The sequence below is a fragment of the Leucoraja erinacea genome, chromosome 17 (assembly GCF_028641065.1).
Source record: "Leucoraja erinacea ecotype New England chromosome 17, Leri_hhj_1, whole genome shotgun sequence".
NCBI lineage: Eukaryota > Metazoa > Chordata > Chondrichthyes > Rajiformes > Rajidae > Leucoraja > Leucoraja erinaceus.
The window spans coordinates 28,199,059-28,219,737 of record NC_073393.1 but is presented as its reverse complement, the minus strand read 5'-3'; the positions used below and the strand labels follow the sequence as shown (position 1 = coordinate 28,219,737).

The 20,679-nt window shown below is 45.9% G+C and overlaps 1 protein-coding gene across 4 annotated transcripts in view; it reads right to left on the bottom strand.

The window, feature by feature from the left end:
- Positions 1-20,679, bottom strand: part of gse1b (Gse1 coiled-coil protein b) — a 506,044-nt gene that overhangs the window by 292,550 nt on the left and 192,815 nt on the right. For all 4 annotated transcript variants that reach the window (XM_055648860.1, XM_055648857.1, XM_055648859.1 and 1 more), the window contains exon 2: positions 743-923. In XM_055648860.1, coding sequence (XP_055504835.1) covers positions 743-923 — 181 coding nt within the window. The remainder of the gene's footprint in view (positions 1-742; positions 924-20,679) is intronic.

Here is a 20,679-nt window from a genome sequence, read left to right as displayed (position 1 = left end):
TCCACCCTCCCACAGCTACTAATTCGCAAAGCACGCAAACCAAACGCCGCACACTCAAAACAGCCCACTCGGGCGCTTCAAGCCTCATCGGTGATACAATCCAGCACTAGTATGGACCATGGAGCAACACGGCAGAAACACAGAGTCCTACGTGTCAGCAGACACGCCTACAGAGCATGCCAGACAAAGTTCCACTTTGTGGTTAGGTTGGCTGGAAGGGAGCAATGGAACAAAACCTCTCACACTTTGCCCACCATTTGTGGGTTCACCCATATCTCCACTGGCTGAGGTGAGGGACCAGCGTGTGTGTAGCAGTGAGGGCCACCTTTGCCTGAACACGCTGGGTCATTCTGACCAATGCAAGGAACCACATTTGAAGCAAGGAAGGGAAGTAAAAAAAGGCACACAAGGATACAAATAAGCAAACTATGAGTCAAAATATGCTAATATTAGCAGCTATATCACAGCCTACAGAAGGACGTCTTATTCCGCATGTCTAAAGCTGTGACACAGTGAAACCTCAGGCTATGTACGTCCTTTGTAGGCATCCCCGCCTTGTTATACATTTGCCTAGTTCAAGGGTTCAAAGTTCACTGTCACTCGAGATGCCTCGGTACAACAGCTGGCGAACAGCTCACCCTGACGGCTCGGGCAGCAGCCCCCAACTCCTGACACACAGCGGAGCTTTGACCGCTCGTTAACGGAGACCCCCGCTCTCTGGCGGAGGGAAACACTCACGTACTTGTGGTTTCGTGGTCCGAGCTCCCGGCATGTGCCGTGGGCCGGGGAGGGGAGTGGGTCGGGATCCTGTCCGTGCTGCCCTGCTCTCTGCTCTCCTCCCAGCTCTCCTCGCGGGCCAGAGGAGTGCGCGATGCCGCCGGCTTCTTGCTCGAACTGGAAGGCTGAGGGGGTGAAGGCAGACCCTGTGCAACAAAAGCAAAGGAGGCAGGTTTAGGTTGCGTGATGTTAGGAGACAAGAGACTCAAGTCAAGAGCATCCAGAGGGTTAAATCCAGAGGACATATACACACACTGAACTTTTTGTTTCTCTATCGTTTATTATATTGTTTATGGTGTACCATGTTTACATCTTCTGTTGTGCTGCTGCAAGTAAGAATTTTGTTGTTCTATCTGGAACATATGACAATAGAACACTTTTGACTCTTGACTGTTTAATTGTCATATGTACAATGGAACAATGAAATTCTTATTTGCAGCAGCATAACAGGCCGGTTATACACACAATGCACACACATAATATGCAATAATTAAAACATCGGTAAATTAATAATCACAATACTGGTGCAAAAAGAACGCACAAGTCCCGAGTGCAACCAAAGGCCACAGTTCAACGTTGAGGTTAGTGTGCAGTGTTCAAGAAGATAATGGTTGTTTGGAGAAAGCTGTTCTTGAAGCTGGTGGTCATGGTTTTTAGACTCCTGTGTATTCTTCCCAATGATAGGGGGTGAATGAGAGCGTGGCCAGGGTGGCGTGGGTCCTTGATGACCTCGGCTGCCATTTTGAGGTAACACCTTCTACAAATCTCTTGGATGGTGGGAAAGTCAGTACCTTTAGACTTCACTTTAAACACAGCATGGAAACAGGTCCTTCGGCCCACTCTATATCCTGGTGTTTGTGGGAGCAAGAAGTGCAGTAATATGCTTCCCTGGTTCCTACAGCTGTAACTACACTTCCAAAGACTGGCTTGGGGATACCAATTCGTGCAACCCTCCCTAACCATTGCACTGACGAGTCAAACAACAGTCTGGGTTGAAATCTGTGCAGTGGGCCAGACTCACAACCTCCTAACCCAAGAGGCAAGTATGCTCCCCAGTAAATCAAACAGTGCACATAAAAAACTAACTCTTGTTCATCGTGCATGTGAATGCATTTCGTTGCCTCTGTACTGTACACTGACAATGACAATTAAATTGAATCTGAATGTTGGACTTTCTGTTTAGTTTAGTTTATAGATACAGCATGGAACCAAGCCCTTCAGCCCATGGAGTCTGCACCCACTGCACTAGTTCTGTCCTACACACTCGGGACAATTTACAGAAGCCAATTACCCTGCACGTCTTTGGAGAGTGGGAGGAAACCGGAGCACCCGGAGAAAACCCGGAGAAATGTATAAACTCTGTACAGACAGCACCCATAGTCAGGATCGAACCCTGGTAGCTGGCACTGTAAGGCAGCTACTCTACTGTTGGTGTGTGTGCGCGTGCATGTGTGTGTATGTGAGAGATAGAACGAGAGAAAGTGTGAGAGAATATAGAACACAGATCACCGCAGTGCAGGCACAGGCCCTTCAGCCCACATCAACATGTGATCCATATCCCACCAATCCAAGCAACTCTCTCAGTCGGCAGCCGCTGTGACATTTGCAGGAACTCACCAGCCCCACACCCCTCCTGGCCACCACACTACCTCCCACCCAGACCAGACCGTAATCCTCCCCCTCTAACATGCTCCGTTTCCAGACGCCAGCAGCATCAAGGCCCTGGCAACGAGAAAAGAAAAGCTGACCTTAGTATCTGAAACACATTTAATTGACTCTCCATCAATCCACACTGAGAATTGGCAGCAAGAAGCAAGCTCACAAGTTGTCTCTGCTCAGGAGAATTAATTAGTTTCAGTGGCTTAAAGTGACCTGCTGGCCATATGGAATATGTTTAAAACTGCAACCCCCATTTATTGGGTCAGACATCCAAACCTTCCGAACATATTTTCTGAAATTTCAATCTGTCACTGCAAATTATCAGTGACTTCACAGTTCACCCTGTTTGTTTAGTTTAGTTTAGAGATAAAGCATGGAAACAGGCCCTTCGGCCCACTGAGTCCCTGCCGCCCCCCCTGCACTAGCATTTTCCCACACACTACGAACACTTTACAATTAACACACGCGCCTGCTCGTCTTTGGAATGTGGGAGGGAACCGGAGCACCCGGGTAAAACCCACGCGGTCACTGGGAGAACGTACAAAAACTCTGTACAGACACCACCCGTGGTCAGGATCGCACCCGGGACTGTGACACTGTAAGACAGCAGCTCTACCGCTGCTCCACAATGCCGCACCTTTGTGTTTCCTACGTCACAGCACATCACTTCTAAAATAGTTCTCTGGCCCCAATGAGCTCTGTGCTGCCCTAGGGTTGTAAAAAGCACTATAAACCATACACAAGTATATGTCTCTATGTTTCATGTTTGATTATTTTGTTGTTATTCCAGCCACTGCCGACTCTTCTGGTTTTTGTGCAGCAGAGTTGGTTGTTTTCAAGCCTCTGCTCCTTTGCTCTCCTGCCTCTGTCAGAGTCACCCTGCATGAAAACAGCCCAACTTGCCCACACCGACCAACATGTCCCATTTACACAAGTCCTACCTGCCTGCATTCGGCCCTTAGCCCTCTAAACCTATCCTATCCATGTGGACAGCGTCTAAATGTTTCTTAAACGCTGCGATGGTCCCTGCCTCCACTACCTCCTCCGGCAACTTGTTCCATACATGTCATCTGTGTGAACAAAGTTGCCCCTCAGGTTCCTACTTTGTTCTGCTCCGTTAATCTAGGTGAATCCCCTTTGCAGCTGACAGGGCAGGAGAGTTACGAGTCAGCCCCCACAAAGCTGCGAGTCCAGACTGATTTAGGGGCATGGCTCGGAACACATCATCTGTCACTGCTTCCTGTCAGGAACCATTCACCAGCATCTCCGGTGGCTCCAGTCATGTTTATGGGAGCTGCTGATATCAGACCTGCCAGAAATGAGCGCCAGGCAGGAGTCTGCTCAAAACCTACACGTGATTCAATGTTTCAATGTTACTTTATTGTCACATGTGCCGAGGTACAGCTAAATGCTTTGACCGCATACAACCAGGTAGAACCACAAGGCAGACTTCACCATGGCAGCATACAAGAGTCGCCACGTTCCTGGCGCCGACCACCCCCCCTCCCCACCCCTTGCCCGGCCCACCAAGTGATGCACGGCAGTGTCAGAGATCCCTTTAACTATCATCCCCTCCAGGATAGAGGGACAAGGTGGCACGACATGGAGCCAAGTACCAGCTCAGCCACAGTCTCAATAACCAAAGGTCCACTCCCGTTTTCTCTTCTTGTGTTCCTGCGGGTTTAAAAGCGATTTGGACAGGTTCATGGAAAGGAGAGATTTACAAGGATATGGGCCAAATGCAGGTAAATGGGACCAGAGACGTGGTCAGAAAGTGATGAACACTGTCCATTCCGTGGTGTTCACTGACCTCCCCACCATCGGAGGGATCTACAGGAAGCGCCGTCTCAATAAGGCACCTGATATCATCAAACACGCACCAGCCTACTCACCGCATCATTCTCAGCGCCCCACCCCCCCCGCCGGGTCCCCCTTCGGTGTCGATGCAATGGGTCCCCTACACTCTCGACTGTCTACCTCGCTCGCGGTCCCCTCTCGCTCTTGGCAGAGTGGGTCCCGTCGACGCTAGTGGCTCCGGGCCAAGTTCAGAGACAGGACTCTTAAAACAGTTGTCAGTCCGTTCAGCAGCTGACGCTTCTAATTCTTACCTGGTTCCCGTGGATGTAGCCCAGTCCACCACACAGACCAGACTCCCCCACACATGACTCCATCTGCACTTCACGCTGCCTAGGAAGAACAGCCACTATAATCAAAGCCTTGTCCCACCCCAGTCATTCGTTCTTCTCCCTGCTCCTGCAGGCCAAAAGATACAGAAGCTTCAAAGCGCATACCACCGGACTCTACCCCTCTGTTATCAGGCTTCTGAACGGTCCTTCCATAAGCTAGAGTACTTTCCGTCTCACCTCCACACAGTGCGGACATTAGACTTTGTCTCTGGAACTGATGCACAACAATGCTGAGAACTATATTCCGCACTCTAGATCTTCCCCTTTGCTCTCCCCATTGTACTTGAGTTTGACTTGATTGTATTTATGTATGGTATTATCTGATTTGATTAGATTGCATGCAAAACAAAGCCTTTCACTGTACCTTCGTGCACAGCACAATAATTGACCCAAAATTATTCATGTTCTTTCCCCATGTTTCATTATCTTTTTTTCTCTTTGGCACTGAAGGTGACCATTCAGCCCATTGAGTCTATCCCCATCACCTTTAGAATTAGCGAAACACTGCTCTGGAGGGAATGTTGGATGGAAGTGTCACAGGTCCCTTTGTCTATCATCCCCTCCAGGATAGAGGGACAAGGTGGCACGTCATGGAGACATGACAAAATGGCCAAAGTCTCGCTGCTGTCATCGGGAAGAAGGTACAGTAGCTTGAGAACAGTTGCCTCCAGATTCAAGAACTGCTTCTTCCCACCAACCATCAAAGTTCGTGAACCACCGTGCACATCTCTAATCGCAACCATTTCAACCCTATCGAGTCACAAAGAACTTTACGCCACTATGCACGACACAAAGTGTAGGAGTAACTCAGCGGGTCAGGCAACATCTCTGGAGGAAATGGATAGGTGACGTTTCAGGTCAGGACCCTTCCTCAAACTGGCACCACAATGGTTGTTGGATGTACTTTGGTATTTGCACTGTCAAGGTCTGGTTTGCCTCGAATAAGTGATTACTCATCGTATATTTATTGTTACATTTAATATGCCTCGAAAGCTGCAGGTGGTAAGAATTGTGTTGTTCCGGTTTGCATACAACAAATAAATGTCATTGACCCTTGACTTGGGAAGCTAATAAACACCGTTGACCCTTGACTGCGGTCACCATGGATGAGTGGGACGGAAAGGCCGGTTTCAATGCTGCATTACTATACAAAAACCTTATTGAGAAACCTCCCTTTGGGCATTGACTGCATTAAATGTGTTGTATAAATCAGTTGTTTGAGGCATTCACTCCAATGGAGAGCCCGTGGAGAGGGCAGAATAGGCCATGAGATAAAGGTGGACCTCTATTTATTTTGTCTCCTCTGGTGCCCAGAATGACTGGTGGATCCATTGACAGCCGTGCGCTGAATGAAGTTTAAACACATTATCGTGCAGAGACCATCTCCTTTTATTGATGTTCTGTATTATCCATTTCTGAGTTATGGCTCTCTCAGACCAGCAAGAAATGTGGGGAAGTACTGCCACTCGTGTAATGAATGATACAGTATGTTCTTGTTAAGTGTGTCAGTGAATCTGCAGAATTTTTATGAGTGCATTAGGGAAGATGAATGGAATGACAACTTCTTGAGCTAATTAACAGTGAGTTTATACCTTGTGGAATCAAAAGTGGTTCTGCTTGCCTTCACTGGTAATCCGAGAAAATACAATGCATGTGTGTTTCTGCAGGGCTGCCAGCGAGGGGAGATAACCCTGAGAGTGATTCTCCACCTCCCTGCTGTCATTTCAACGATTCTGAGGAGATAAGGCACTTTCCAAAGGGGCGACATTGCTCGGTTGTCTCCAGATAAATACATAGGTGATCGGTGCAGAATTAGGCCATTCAGCCCATCAAGTCTATTCCGCCGTTCAATCATGGCTGATTTATCTCTCGGTCCTAACCCCACTCCCTGCCTACTCCCCGTAACCCCTGACACCCGTACTAATCAAGGATCCATCTACAGGGATTCGGGACATGTACGGTGATCAAGGCTATACGGGGAGAAAAGATGAGGTACGAAGGTAAGCTCGCCAAGAATATAAAGGAGGATAGTAAAAGGTTCTTTAGGTATGTGAAGCGGAAACAATTAGTTAAGACCAAAGTTGGACCCTTGAAGACTGAAAAGGGTGAATTTATTATGGGGTACAAGGAAATGGGAGATGTGTTGAACAGGTACTTTTGATCTGTCTTCACTAAGGAGGACACCAACAATCTTCCTGATGTACTAGTGGCCAGAGGATCTGGGGTGACGGAGGAACGGAAGGAAATTCACATTAGGCAGGAAATGGTGTTGGGTAGACTGATGGGACTGAAGGCTGATAAATCCCCAGGGCCTGATGGTCTGCGTCCTAGGGTGCTTAAGAAAATGGTTCTAGAAATCGTGGACGCATTGGTGATCATTTTCCAATGTTCTATAAATTCAGGATCAGTTCCTGTGGATTGGAGAGTAGGTAATGTTATCCCACTTTTCAAGAAAGGCTGTAGAGCGAAAACAGGGAATTATAGACCAGTTAGCCTGACATCGGTGGTGGGGGAAGATGCTGGAGTCAATTATAAAAGATGAAATAGCCGCACATTTGGATAGCAGTAACAGGATCGGTCCTAGTCAGCATGAATTTACGAAGGGGAAATCAGGCTTGACTAATCTTCTAGAATTTTTTGAGGATGTAACTAGGAAAATGGACAAGGAAGAGCCAGTGGATGGAGTGTACCTGGACTTTCAGAAAGCATTTGATAAGGTCCCACACAGGAGATTAGTGAGCAAAATTAGAGCACATAGTATTGGGGGTAGAGTGCTGACATGGATAGAAAATTTGTTGGCAGACAGGAAACAAAGAGTGGGGATTAACGGGTCCCTTTCAGAATGGCAAGCAGTGACCAGTGGGGTACCGCAAGACTCGGTGCTGGGACTGCAGCTATTTACAATATACATCAATGATTTAGATGAAGGGATTCAAAGAAACATTAGCAAATTTGCAGATGACACACAGCTGGGTGGCAGTGTGAACTGTGAGGAGGATGCTATGAGAATGCAGGGTGACTTGGACAGGTTGGGTGAGTGGGCAGATGCATGGCAGATGCAGTTTAATGCGGATAAATGTGAGGTTATCCACTTTGGTAGCAAACACAGAATGGCAGATTATTATCTAAATGGTGTCAAGTCGGGAAAAGGGGAAGTACAACGGGATCTAGGGGGTCCTTGTTCATCAGACAACGAAAGTAAACATGCAGGTACAGCAGGCATTGAAAAAAGCGAATGGCAAAGTCAGCCACGCATGTCTGCTATGGGATTGGATCTGCCGGCTCTGGCCGGGCCGGAGTTCCAGAGCCCCGGCTACACGGGGCAAATTCGATCCACCGAGTGGCACGGAAGTTCCGATGAGGTCGTGAACAGCTGCCTCACCCGGCCTAGGGGCCATATTTTCTGTGGGACTTCCGGGGGGAATTTCAAATGCGCTCTCGTAATTCTGTCCGGATTAAAGGAGGTGCTGGACCACGAGTTGCTGGAAAATCGGTGGTGGACCTGTAATATTGTTTACTGATTCCTGCATTACAATAGTATCTAAGCACCAAAAAGTACTACTTTGCAAAGGTAATTGGATTTCTTGAAGAGAATAGGACAGGTTCTGCATCAGGGGGAAAAAAGCCTTTCATCCATCTACTCACTGACAAGCAGGCAGCTAGCTCCCTGTTCTTCTCATCTACTGATGATGACACTGATAGCAGTGCGGTAGATGGATAACACTGTAAATAAAGCCTAGCATTGCATGATTACAGTAAAATATTGTGAACAGGTGCAAATGGAAAACTGGAGACCTGGCAGAGTAACTAGAACGTCAATTAAAATAAATACCAGTAAACTACGTGTGAGTAATTACAGTGAGCAGGAACAGCTCATTAGTGCAGCTTTTGTAAATGGCACACCTCGCCAGGCACCAACTTGTATTTGCAGCTTTCCTTTGCGAACCCTCGGCCAATCTCTGCAGTATACACCTGTAGTTTCTCCCCTCGACAATTCACGGGGAGCTGGGGAGGTGGACCACAATCACTGTCCCAGTACGAGCCTGAAACCTGCGGGAGGGTCCCGACCCAAAACGTCATCTATCCGTGTCCTCCAGAGATGTTGCCTGACCCGCTGAGTTACTCCAGCACTTTGTGTCCTTTCACATGAGGTACAAACATTGCTCAAATGATTATTAGTGACACAACAGGCACCTCAGTGAACTGTCAAAATGCATAAAACAGAATTAAGTTTCAATTGTTCTCTTTAGCACAAGATACTGCAGCCAAATTGTTTACTTAGAAGTTCATACGTCATAGGAACAGGCCATTTGGCCCATTAAATCTACCATACCATTCAGTCATGGGTGATCTATATTTCCCTCTCAACCCCATTCCCCTCACTTCTCCCCATAACCCTTGACACCCTTACCAACCAAGTATCAATCTCCGTTTTAAAAATACCCAATGACGTCCTCCACAGCTGTTTGTGGCAATGAATTCCACAGATTCACCACCCTCTGACCAAAGAAATTCCTCCTCACCTAATTTTCTAAAGGTATGTCATTTTATTCTGTGGCTATGCCCTCTGGTTCTGGATTCGCCCAATAGTGGAAACATTCTCTCCACATCCACTTTATCCAGGCCTTTCACAATCTGGTAAGTTTCAATGAGGTACCCCCTCATCCTTCTAAACTCCAGCGGGGGAGATAACTCACAGGGGGAGAGTCTCACCTGGTCCTTTATGCTAAGTAATCGAGGGCATCAAGCAAAAGGTATAGTCACCTTGTAGAGTCATAGAATCATGCATCAGCAAAACCGGCCCAGTGGCCCAACTCATCCACACCAACCAAGATGCAACAGCTAAGCTAGTGCCACTAACCCACATTCGGCCCATATCCCTCTGAAGCTTCCCTATCCACAGACCTGTGGGTATTCAGAACTGTTCCAGTCGTGAGGTGAATGAATGTACAGGGTCTCTAAATCTGCCAAATAGTACCTGCTGTATGGAGCGATCTATTCTGAAATGTTACTCCTTATCCCCCAGCTTGAGAAACGGAGCACGACATCATAGGTGGCACGATGGCGCAGCAGTAGAGTTACTGCCTTGCAGCGCCAGAGGCCCGGGTTTCATCCTGACAGCGGGTGCTGTCTGTGTGGTGTGTGTACGTTCTCCCTGTGGGATTTCTCCGGGATCTTCGGTTTCCTCCCACACTCCAAAGATGTACAGGTTTGTAGGTTAATTGGCTTTGGTAAAATTGTAAATTGTCCCTAGTGTGTAGAATAGTGTCAGGTGTGGGGATGACTGGCCGGCGCGGATGCGGTGGGCCGAAGGGCCTGTTTACGCGCTGTATCTCTAAACTAAACTAAACACACAACTTTAATTCCATCAGTGCTTGAACTTTGGAAGAACCACGTCCTCCTGAAAGAATGTTTCTCCCACCACACTAGGGTAAATAATATTTGTCCACAATTCAACTTGATTCTCTGAGACTTTGCCAGACAGAATTTTAGACACATTTGGCATTTTTCAGGCCATGGGGACTATAAATGTCTGAAAGATTCACAAATACTTTGACATCTTGACAACACATTTTTTGAAAACTGTATTTGTTCACAACTGACAAAAAAACGATCAAAGGACTAATTAATAAGTCATCATTTCTATCATTGCCTCAGCCTGTCTCAGTGGTTGGAACCATTGCATCTGGAGACCAATGTCAGTGGCTTCCAATCACACTCCAAAGACACAAATATAAAATCCAGGTTAACCTCCCTGATCAATATTGAAGGGAATGCAGTGCACTGTTGTAAATACTGCACTATTGGAAGACATTACACTGCAGGAAGGTGTCGCATGGTTAAAGATGCAGTGTTTAAAATTAAAAATCAAACTGCGACCCTGTTTGATCTCAATAGAGGACATTACTTCAGGGGAAAGTTCATAAGTTCAAGGAGCAGAATTATGCCATTCGGCCCATCAAGTCTACTCCGCCATTCAACCATGGCTGATCTATCTTTCCCTCTCAACCCCATTCTCCTGCTTTTCCCCCCATAATCTTTGACACCCTTCCTAATCAAGAATCTGTTAACTTTCGCCTTATTCTTAAAAAAAAATGTTATTCATAGTCATACAGAGAGGAAACAGGCTCTTCTGTTACCAACCATCATGCCCCATCTACACTGGTCCCACCTGCCCGCGCTTGGCCCATACCCCTCTAAACCTGTCTGATCCATTTACCCGTCCGATTGTCTCTTCAATGTCATGATAGTCCCTGCATCAACTACCTCTGGCAGCTCATTCCATATCCCATCACCCTTGTGTAAAAGAATTACCCCTCGGTTAAATCTTCCACCCCTCAGCGTAAATCTATGTCCTCTAATCCCTAAGTGTGCAGGATAGTGCCAGTTTACAGGGTGATTGCAGGTCGGTGCAGACTCGGTGGGCCGAAGGGCCTGTTTCCGCACTGTATCTTCAAAGTCCAAAGGAGGTACAATGACAATGTCAATCGTTCAGTTTGCATACGATTTTAATCTTACTGTTCTTCAGACCAAGTAATTGGTCCTTCCAAGTTACAGCATTAGCTGCCTTCCTCTCAGTGGCTACTTTACGAGCTGTAGGTTATGTGCACCCTCAATGCTGTGTCGGAGAGAACAAGCTCACCGGTTGGTTGTATGCTCAACTAATTATACGTGCTGTCCTACTATGGTGGAGCCTAATGTTCACAAGCTTCATCTTTGCATAATGCAAATATTACCAGCAGCCACACTGCCAACTCTGACACATCTATTCACGAGGACAGGTGCTGAGTGTTGTCCTGCAAAGTCCCCAACTTCAATGCATGCCACTGTAAATGCAGTAAATCCATTCGAAGTAAGTGAGCCCAAACTTGGTTGCATGTCAAGTTAACGGACTAGAGATACTGAGTTACCGTGCCAGTGGTACGATCCCAAAGCAGTTTTAATTGTTCGGTTTATCTCCTCATGTCGGAGACAGCTGGGGTTCTTGTGAAGGACCAGAACAATTGTTGCTGGGTCATGTTCACTCTGGAGTTGGGGATCCGTCATCTGATGATAATGATGATGATGATGATACTTTATTGATGAGACTTTGTTGTCCCATGTACTTTAAGTACAGTGTATTTCTTTGTTTTGCATAAAATACACAATGTACGCAAAGAATCATCACATATAGTGCACCAACAAAGTTACAGAAGTATTCATTGTCGTCCCGATGGTCCCTCTTCATTCTTGTATCCGTGCTGTATCTCTCCATGACTCCAGGCAATGGTCATCAGCAACAAAAGAGTCTTAACAACTTGCTCCCGATGGACAAGGGCAATACTACTTCAGATTCAACATGTTCTGGGGATCACCATGAATCGCTGGTCCAGCCACATAAATACTCCCACCAGAGGAACAGGTCAGAGGCTGGGTATCCTGTGGTGAATGAGTCACCCCAGACTCCTCACAGCCTTCCCTCTACTGGACTAGCAGTCAGAGCCTGCACCAGAAACATGAGTGGATGTTTCCACAAGTGGGAGAGTCTAGGACCAGAGTGCATAGCCTCAGAGTAAAAGGATGCACCTTTGGAAAGGAAATTTAGACAGCAGGTGGTGAATCTGTGGAATTCATTGCCACAAATGGCTGTGGAGGCCAAGTCATTGGGTATTTTTAAGGCAGAGGTTGACAGATGCTTGATCATAAGGATGTCAAGGGTTTTGGGGAGAAGGCAGGAGAATGGGGTTGAGAGGGAAAGACAGATCGGCCAAGATTGAATGGCGGCGTAGATTCGACGGGCCAATTGGCCTACTTCTACTCCCATGAAATATGAAATTATGAATTTACGAGTTCAAATCCCACGATGGTGGCTGGCAAATTTAGAATCAGGAAATTAAATAAATATGTTTTTTTTTTAAATGCTACTCAGTAATGGCAACCACAAAACCGCTAGGTTCATGTCAAAGCCCATCAGGCTCACTAATATGCTCAGGGGAGAGAATCTGTTATCCTTCCCTAGCCTGGCCTTTAGGCGATTCCTACGCACCAATTAATTCAGTTGTAATGGTCAACTCTGCTCAGGAAACCTTTGGCCCAGAAAATAAATGTCAGTATTACCAACAACATCCATAACCCTTAAATGAACAATATAAAAGAGATCAGGATGGAATATTCTCAAAGAAAATGACATAAGGTGCTGGCATAACTCGCGGGTCAGGCAACATGTCTGGAGAACACGGATATGTGATGTTATGGGTCGGGACCATTATATTCTCTTACAAAAAAGCAGGCAACATCCCTCCCCCCTTTTTCTTTACCAAAGTAAACCAATACTGCAATATTAAAAGATCTTATTTGTTAATTATTGAGATTGTTTTCATGGGGAAAAAAAGCAACAAAGTCTTGCATTTATTGCACATCCAACATCCCAGCAAAATAAATGAAAAATGTCTAAATCTGCAAACAGCAAAGAGATCTAGAGTTCAGTTACATAAATCAATAAAACCCGACTCTCATATTAGCAACGGCATGAAAATATAAAGCGCCAAGACTAATTTTAAGAGGACTGCAATTGAAAAGCAGCTAGGATTAGACCACAAATAAATTACCGTGTACAGTCCTGGCATGTGGCAAACATAAATGGAGACACTGGGCAAGATGCAAAACAAAATCTACAATGATGATAAGAGAATAAGAGGTTCCATGTCTCGTTAAAATATAGATTAATCAACTTGGAGCAAACTTCTGCGGCAAGGAAAATGTTTAAAGATGAGCAAAGAAATCTCACAAATTATGAGACGGAAAATTAGAGAACATTTTCCCACTTTTCCAGAATCAAAACCTCATAAATATCAGATCATAATCATCTTTTATTAGCCAAGTAGGTTTTGCAACATATGAGGAATTTCACTTGCCATACCGTCATACTAATAAAAAGCAACAAAATACATTTTAACATGAACATCCACCACAATGACTCCTCCGCATTCCTCACTGTGATGGAAGGCGAAAAAAAGTTCAATCTTAAAATCAACACCAGTAAATCCATTGGAACTCAAGGTAAAAAGTAGAAGCAAGGAACTGCAGATGCCCATTTACAACAAAAAAAGAGACAAAGCACCAGAAGAACTCAGCAGGTCAAGCAGCATCTCAGGTGAACCTGGATAGGTAACATTTTGGGTCAGATTGATTGGTCTAAAGAAGGGTTCCAATCCAAATTGTCACCTAACAATGTTCTCCAGAGATGCTGCCGGACCTGCTGAGTTACTCCAGCACTTTGCGTCTTTGTTTAGTGTAGCTTAATAATACTGCTTGGAAACAGGCCCTTTGGCCCAAGCCGACCCGTGATCCCCACACACTTGCACAATCCTACACACACTAGGGACACTTTACTAGTATACCAAGCAAATTTGCCTACAAACCCGTACGTCTTTGGAATGTGGGAGGAAACCAGAGACCATGGAGGAAAACCCACACAGGTCACAGGGAGAACGTACAAACTCCGTGCAGACAAGATGTGGAGGAAGGAACTGCAGATGCTGGTTTACATCGAAGATAGATATAAATTGCTGGAGTAACTCGGTGGGACAGGCATCTCTGGAGAGAAGGTGTGAAGAAGGGTCTTGACCCAAAACATCACCTATTGGTCTGAAGAAGGGTCTCAACCGGAAACGTCACCCATTCCTTCTCTCCAGAGATGCTGCCTGCCTCGCTGAGTTACTCCAGCATTTTGTATCCATCTTCCATACAGATAAGTTAGGATTGAACCCGGGTGTCTGGTGCTGTCAGGCAGCAACTCTACCGTTGTGCCACAGTGCCGCCACCATGCGTAAACCACCAACTGCAGTTCCTTTTCCCTACAGTTAACAAAAGAACATTCTCCCTACAGTAACATAAAATCTAAAGCCGAAATGTTAACAGAAGGGACTTTGTGTACAAAATTTCAATCAAAATGAACTGTGGTGCCCCAACTCTGAAACACTCCAGTAAGGTTCCACTGGGCTACTGGCCTTTGTCTGCTTAATTCTACTGAGGTGCGAGGACCATCAACCTTTTGATCTGAAGATGACATAGGACTGCGGAAGAAATGCTACTGAAATCAGCTTTTTATTAATCATCTTTTATTCCTCGTATCTGTCAGGGAATTAGTTTCCAGCTGTTCAAGAATTGCACAAATGTGAAATAATTGATTCAAATAGCCATCTGTTAGAAAACCCACTGCTGTTTGCCTTATTAGCTGGAAGCTGTCTAGCTCTATATATTATCAAGTACCCATTCTCTTAGCAAATGAATGCTGGGGACTGATAGTGTTCTAACTGCCTCACTATACATGAGGGAGTAATGGGAGATTCTGTTCCAGAGTGTCCACCATGATAGAAACTGGCCTTGGAAGAGTGGTGGGGGAGTGTTGTGTAGGACGAAAGGTGAGCGATACCAATAATTTGTTACATGAATCCTTCAAGAGAAAATAGGCTGCTCTGCAATACGTAGACACTCAGGAATATCTTCCAATCTGGGTTTACAAGTTAAGGCGACAGGCATTTCAAACAACATCACAAATGGAAATAGACACAAAACGCTAGAGTAAACTCAGTGGGACAGGCAGCATCTCTGGAGAAAAATACGTGATGTTTCGGGTCGTAAACCTTTCAGACTGCAGGCGGGGGACTTGTAGGCAAGAAAAGACCAGAATCATTTAGGGCTGGCAACAGATGACCTCAGGAAGGGTGGAGCCCATAATGGTTCATTGTTGGCTGGGGAAGGTTGATAACGAGAGGGATACAAGGATGCAAACAGTGGAACGAGGATGACTAGGGTGGGTGAGGGGGGCCCTGCTTTGTTTTGGCCTTTTTTCACCAACAATTTTTTTATTCCCCCCCCCCCCCACCCCACCTCTACATTCAGTCTGAAGAAGATTTCTGGCCCAAAACGTCACCCATTCCTTTCCTCCAGAGATGTTGCCTGACCCACTGAGTTGCTCCAGCATCTATCTCTGGTATAAACCAGTATTGCAGTTCATTTCTACATATCACAAAAGGACTGGTTTAGAGATAGTCAGAGTGGCCTTGTGTGTGGAAAAACATGACTCACGAACCAGATAGAGCTTTTTGATGGGGTCACCAAGAGGACTTGCAAAGGCAGAGCAGGGCTGTGGATGTTGTCCACGCGGACTTCAGCCTGGTCTTTGACATGGACCTACAAGGATCCCATGGGATCCAGGGCAAGCTCGACAAATGGATGCAAAACTGGCTTGGTGGACGGAATCAGAGGATGGTGGTGGAGGGTTATTTTTCTAATTGGAGGCCTGTGTTTGTTCACTTACATGAATCATTGGATGACAAGTCTGTGGACGGCAACAAAATTGGTGACTTAGTGGGGAATGAGGAAGGTTATCTAAATTTCCAAAAGGATCTGAATGAACTGGGGAATGGATGATGGAGTTTAACTCAGGCTAAAGTGAGGTGATGCATTTTGTTAAATCAAGCCAGGGCTGGACTTAAACAGTAAATGGCAGGGCCCTGGAGAGTGGTGTGGAGTAGAGTGAACGATGCACACAGCGTGGTGAAGAAGGCATTTTGCATGCTTATCTTCATCAGTCAGGATACTGAGTACAGGAGTTAGGGATGTCATGTACAATGCCTTGCTGATAAGACCTTTGGAACATTTTGTGCAGTTCTGGTTGCCTCGCAATGAGAAGGATGTCACTGAGCTCAAAACAGTGCAGGAAATTTTATTTGTTTTGATAGGGTGTGTGTGTGTGGGGCGGGGGGGTGGAGGAAACTTTAAAATCTTTCCTCTGCACGGGAGACCCAACCTTTTCCTTGTCGGGTCTCCGTTGTCGTTGGGGCTGCAACGTGGAGCGGCCTCCAGCAGGAACGACCTGGGGCTCCAGTCGCGGAGCTGCGGACTTACGTACCATCACAAAGCTGGCTGAGTCCGGAGCGGGTGGAGCTGTGGTGGCGCGCTGCTGTGACCCGACCCCCGGAGATTCGGAGGCTCCAACCGTAGGTCTGGCAGACAGGAACACAGGGAGCCCGCGGGTTCACTGCTGGGAGACCGCTTTTCGGGGTTTCCGCAACGGCGACTTCTCCCGCCCGAGTTGCGGGGTTGAAGACTACCTGGAGCGGGGCCTTACATCACTTGGAATGGCTGTGGGACTTTGCTAGCACCCGCCGGGGGCTCCAACAACAAGACCCGGAGCGTGGCCTTGCATCACCCGGCGTGGCTTTAATGGCTGCGGGACAATTACCATCGCCCGCTGGGGGCTTTGACTCTGACATCGGAGAGGGGAATGCAGGGGAGAGATACGTTTTTTGACTTCCATCACAGCAAGGAGGAGATGCGCTGTGATGGATGTCTGTGTAAATTGTGTTGTGTCTTGCGTCTTTTTCTTTTTGTATGTATGACTGCAGAAACAACATTTCATTTGGACCTCAACGAGGTTCAAATGACAAATAAAAAATTGTATTGTATTGTATTGTATTGAAAGATTCACCAATATATTACCTGGACGCAAGGGCTACAAGGCGGTACACAAAAAAAGCTGGAGAAACTCAGCGGGTGCAGCAGCATCTATGGAGCGAAGGAAATAGGCAACGTTTCGGGCCGAAACCCTTCTCCAGCTTTTTTGTGTAATGCTGCTGCACCCGCTGAGTTTCTCCAGCTTTTTTGTGTACCTTTGATTTTCCAGCATCTGCAGTTCCTTCTTAAACAAACTGCATAGACGGGGACTGTTTACCCTGGAGCATAGGTGATTGAAGGGTACCTGATGGAAGCATACAGAATCATAAGAGGAATGGATGAGGTGAATGCTCAATATTTTTCCTGCGTAGAGGAGTCCAGAACTTGAGACCGCATGTTTGAGGTGAGAGGAGAAAGATTTAAAAGAGATCTGAGAGGCAATTTCTTCATGAATAGGGTGGTGCTGCAGGAAGAAGCTGTAGATGTGAATACAATGGTGACTTTTAAAAGGCATTCAGTCAGGTACATGGATAGGGAAGAGTTAGAGGGACATGGGGTAAAACGCAGGGAAATGGGACTGGTTTAGTTATAAAACCTAGTCGGCATGGACGAGTTGGGTCAAAGGGGGCATTATTTTGTGACTGCACTACAATTTAGGTCGAGACTATTTTGTGTTTGACTCTCGAGTGAGCTGCTCAACTTAGGGGCTGATTCACGGGAGATGAAGCCTTACTCTTGTTCCCGTGTTCAAGGGATATGTGACGGCTTTATACAATCCCGGCAGAACATAAAATGTAATCCGAGGGTAATCAAGTCTGGGATTAATGAGTGCTATCAATCTCCATCAATTAGTCTCCAGCAGGTGTGAGGCACTCTGGAGGAACCACATGCAAAATCACCTGTTCCACCCAAACAGTAAGGGGCGGCACAGTGGTAGAGTTGCTGTGTTACAGCACCAGCAGCCTGGGTTCGATCCTGACTACGGGTGCTGTCTGTTACAGAGTTTGTATTTTCTCCCTGTGACCATGTGGGTTTTCTCTAGGTGCTCAGGTTTCCTCGCACACTCCAAAGACGTTCAGGTTTGGAGGCTAATTGGCTTCTGTAAATTGTACCTTGTCTCAAGTGTGCAGGATATAGTACGTGTATGGAGGGGATCGCTGGTCGGCATGGACTGTGTGGGCGAAGAGCCTGTTTCAACACTGTATCTCTAAAGACTAAAGTCTAAAGTCACAGACATTGTCTTTCAAATCATTGACGCACAATGTCTCACAATGTTATTTATATCGGAATTAAATTCAATTTTGAGCCGTGAAAGCTCCCGCTAGGAGGAGGTGGCAATGCCAGAAATACTGTGACCCAACCACTTAACCCTTGCACCTTGATCCTGATTATGGGTCAACCATCCCCATGGAGCAAACTACAAACAGCTGTTGACCAAGTAACAAAAATGTGATAAAAACCCATCCTCCTGTTGTGAACAACTTCCCTTTTAAACCCACAACCTCAAACCTATGGCATAATTAAAAGTCTGGTGCAGTTATTAAAAAATAAAAGCAATGATAAAATATGTTAATAATAGAGGCAACCAAAAATAATCCTCTCTGTAATAGAATACAACAATAATAATGGCCATGGACACAAAATGCTGGAGTAACCTCAACAGGAAAGGCAGTATCTCTCAGTAGAAGGAATGGGTGATGTTTCGGGTCGAGACCCTTCTTCAGACCAAAACCGCCTCTGAAGAAGGGTCTCAACCCGAAATGTCACCTGATCTTTCTATTCAGAGATGCTGCCTGTTCTGTTGAGTTACTCCAGCATTTTGTGTCTATCTTCGGTGTAAACCAGTATCTGCAGTTCCTTCCTACACTCTGTGCTGCCAGGGGTGGTGGTGGAGGCAGATATTATCATAGCATTTAAGAGGCTTCCAGATAAGCACCTGGATATGCAGGGAGTGGAGAAATATGGTTGACATGCAGGCAGAGGAGATATGTTAACGACATCATGATCGGCATGGACATTGCGGGCCAAAGGGCCTGTTCCAGTGTTGCACTGTTCAATGTGTTTTATCTTCTAATCTGCCAGTGAAAATGGGTGCTTGATGGTCAGTTTGGACAAGCCTGTTGTCAGCCTCTCTCGTTCTATAGATATGTTGCAGTGTGAAATTGGAGGATGAATTGAGACAATCTCGGCGTTAAATAATGGTGAGGTTTCAGGATGGATCAGAGCTGCATTCAGTTTTGTAAAGGTTAGAACTGACTTTAATTTCTCCTCCTCGAACTTATGCTCCAATTAGAAGGTTCTGGATGGTTCTTAACAGCCTGCTTTTGCCATTTGGTGCAGGAATATATCTTCGGTAGCACGTCTGCGAGCTGTAGTTATAGCCGTCTAATGCTTCACAATATGCTGTAATTATGATTAACGGAGTTTAATAATGCAAAGACTGCCCTTCCCTCTGAGCTGTTGAAATTGCTAATGGTGGAACTGAATAAAATAAATGCAGGTCAGGAGGACTGTTATTGTTAATTCAATGCCTCAAGTGAGCAGGGACTCGGAAAGTTCAAGTAGAATATAAAGCCGTTTCTTGGAGCAACGGATTTCGAGTGCAATCCTTCCATTTCATTTTATGGTATTCACAAAGCATTACTTTTGTCATTACAGGCTGAGGATGGAGATATGTGTTCGGCACGGACTAGAAGGGTCGAGATGGCCTGTTTCCGTGCTGTAATTGTTATATGGTTATATGGTTATATGGTTATATGTTATATTCTGTGTGAGCAAGAACTGCAGATGCTGGTTTACACCCAACACAGAGACAAAATGCCAGAGTAACTCAGCAGGTCTGGCAGCATCTCTGGAGAAAAGGAATAGGTGACATTTGCGTGCCGAGACCAAAGAAGGTGGAGTCGGAAGAAGGGTCTTGACCTGAAATGTCACCTACTGCTTTTCTCCAGAAATGCTGCCTGAGTTAGTCTGGCATTTTGTGTCCAACGTCGATGGAGCTATTCAAGGTGCACCGACATTCAGTCGGACTGTGTGGATGTTACAGTGGCAAATGGGAACAGGAGGAGGGAGACTCTTCAGCCCTGTAAACCTATGGCCACAGTGGACATGCAAACTAACTCCCTTTTCCTGCCTCTACCCCATAACAATCAAGCTGAGTTTATTGTTGCATGCACAGGTACAGTGAGATAGAGGTACCACAAAAACACTGCCTGCTGCAGCATCACAGGCACCATAGACTCAGGCAAAACACACACAACATAATTATACATAAACCACACATAAAATCTGCAAATACCGTAAGAAAAGAGATAAAATAGAGCAAAAAACAAGATATTAACGCAAAACACAATTAGAAAACATCTAATAGTGAGAGTAAAATCTATCAAAATCAGATTTAGAAGTTATTTTGCGCAGTTTAGAAAGTATTTTGGGTAAAAGAATGCCATCTTTCACCATGTAGAAATGTTTCACAACTGGATTTGCACAAGATAGACACAAGGTGCTGGAATGCCTCAGCGGGTCAGGCAACATATCTAGTGGAAAAGGCCAGTTCCTCCAGAAATGCTGCCTGACCCGCTGAGTTAATCCTGCACTTTGTGTCTATCTTTGGTAC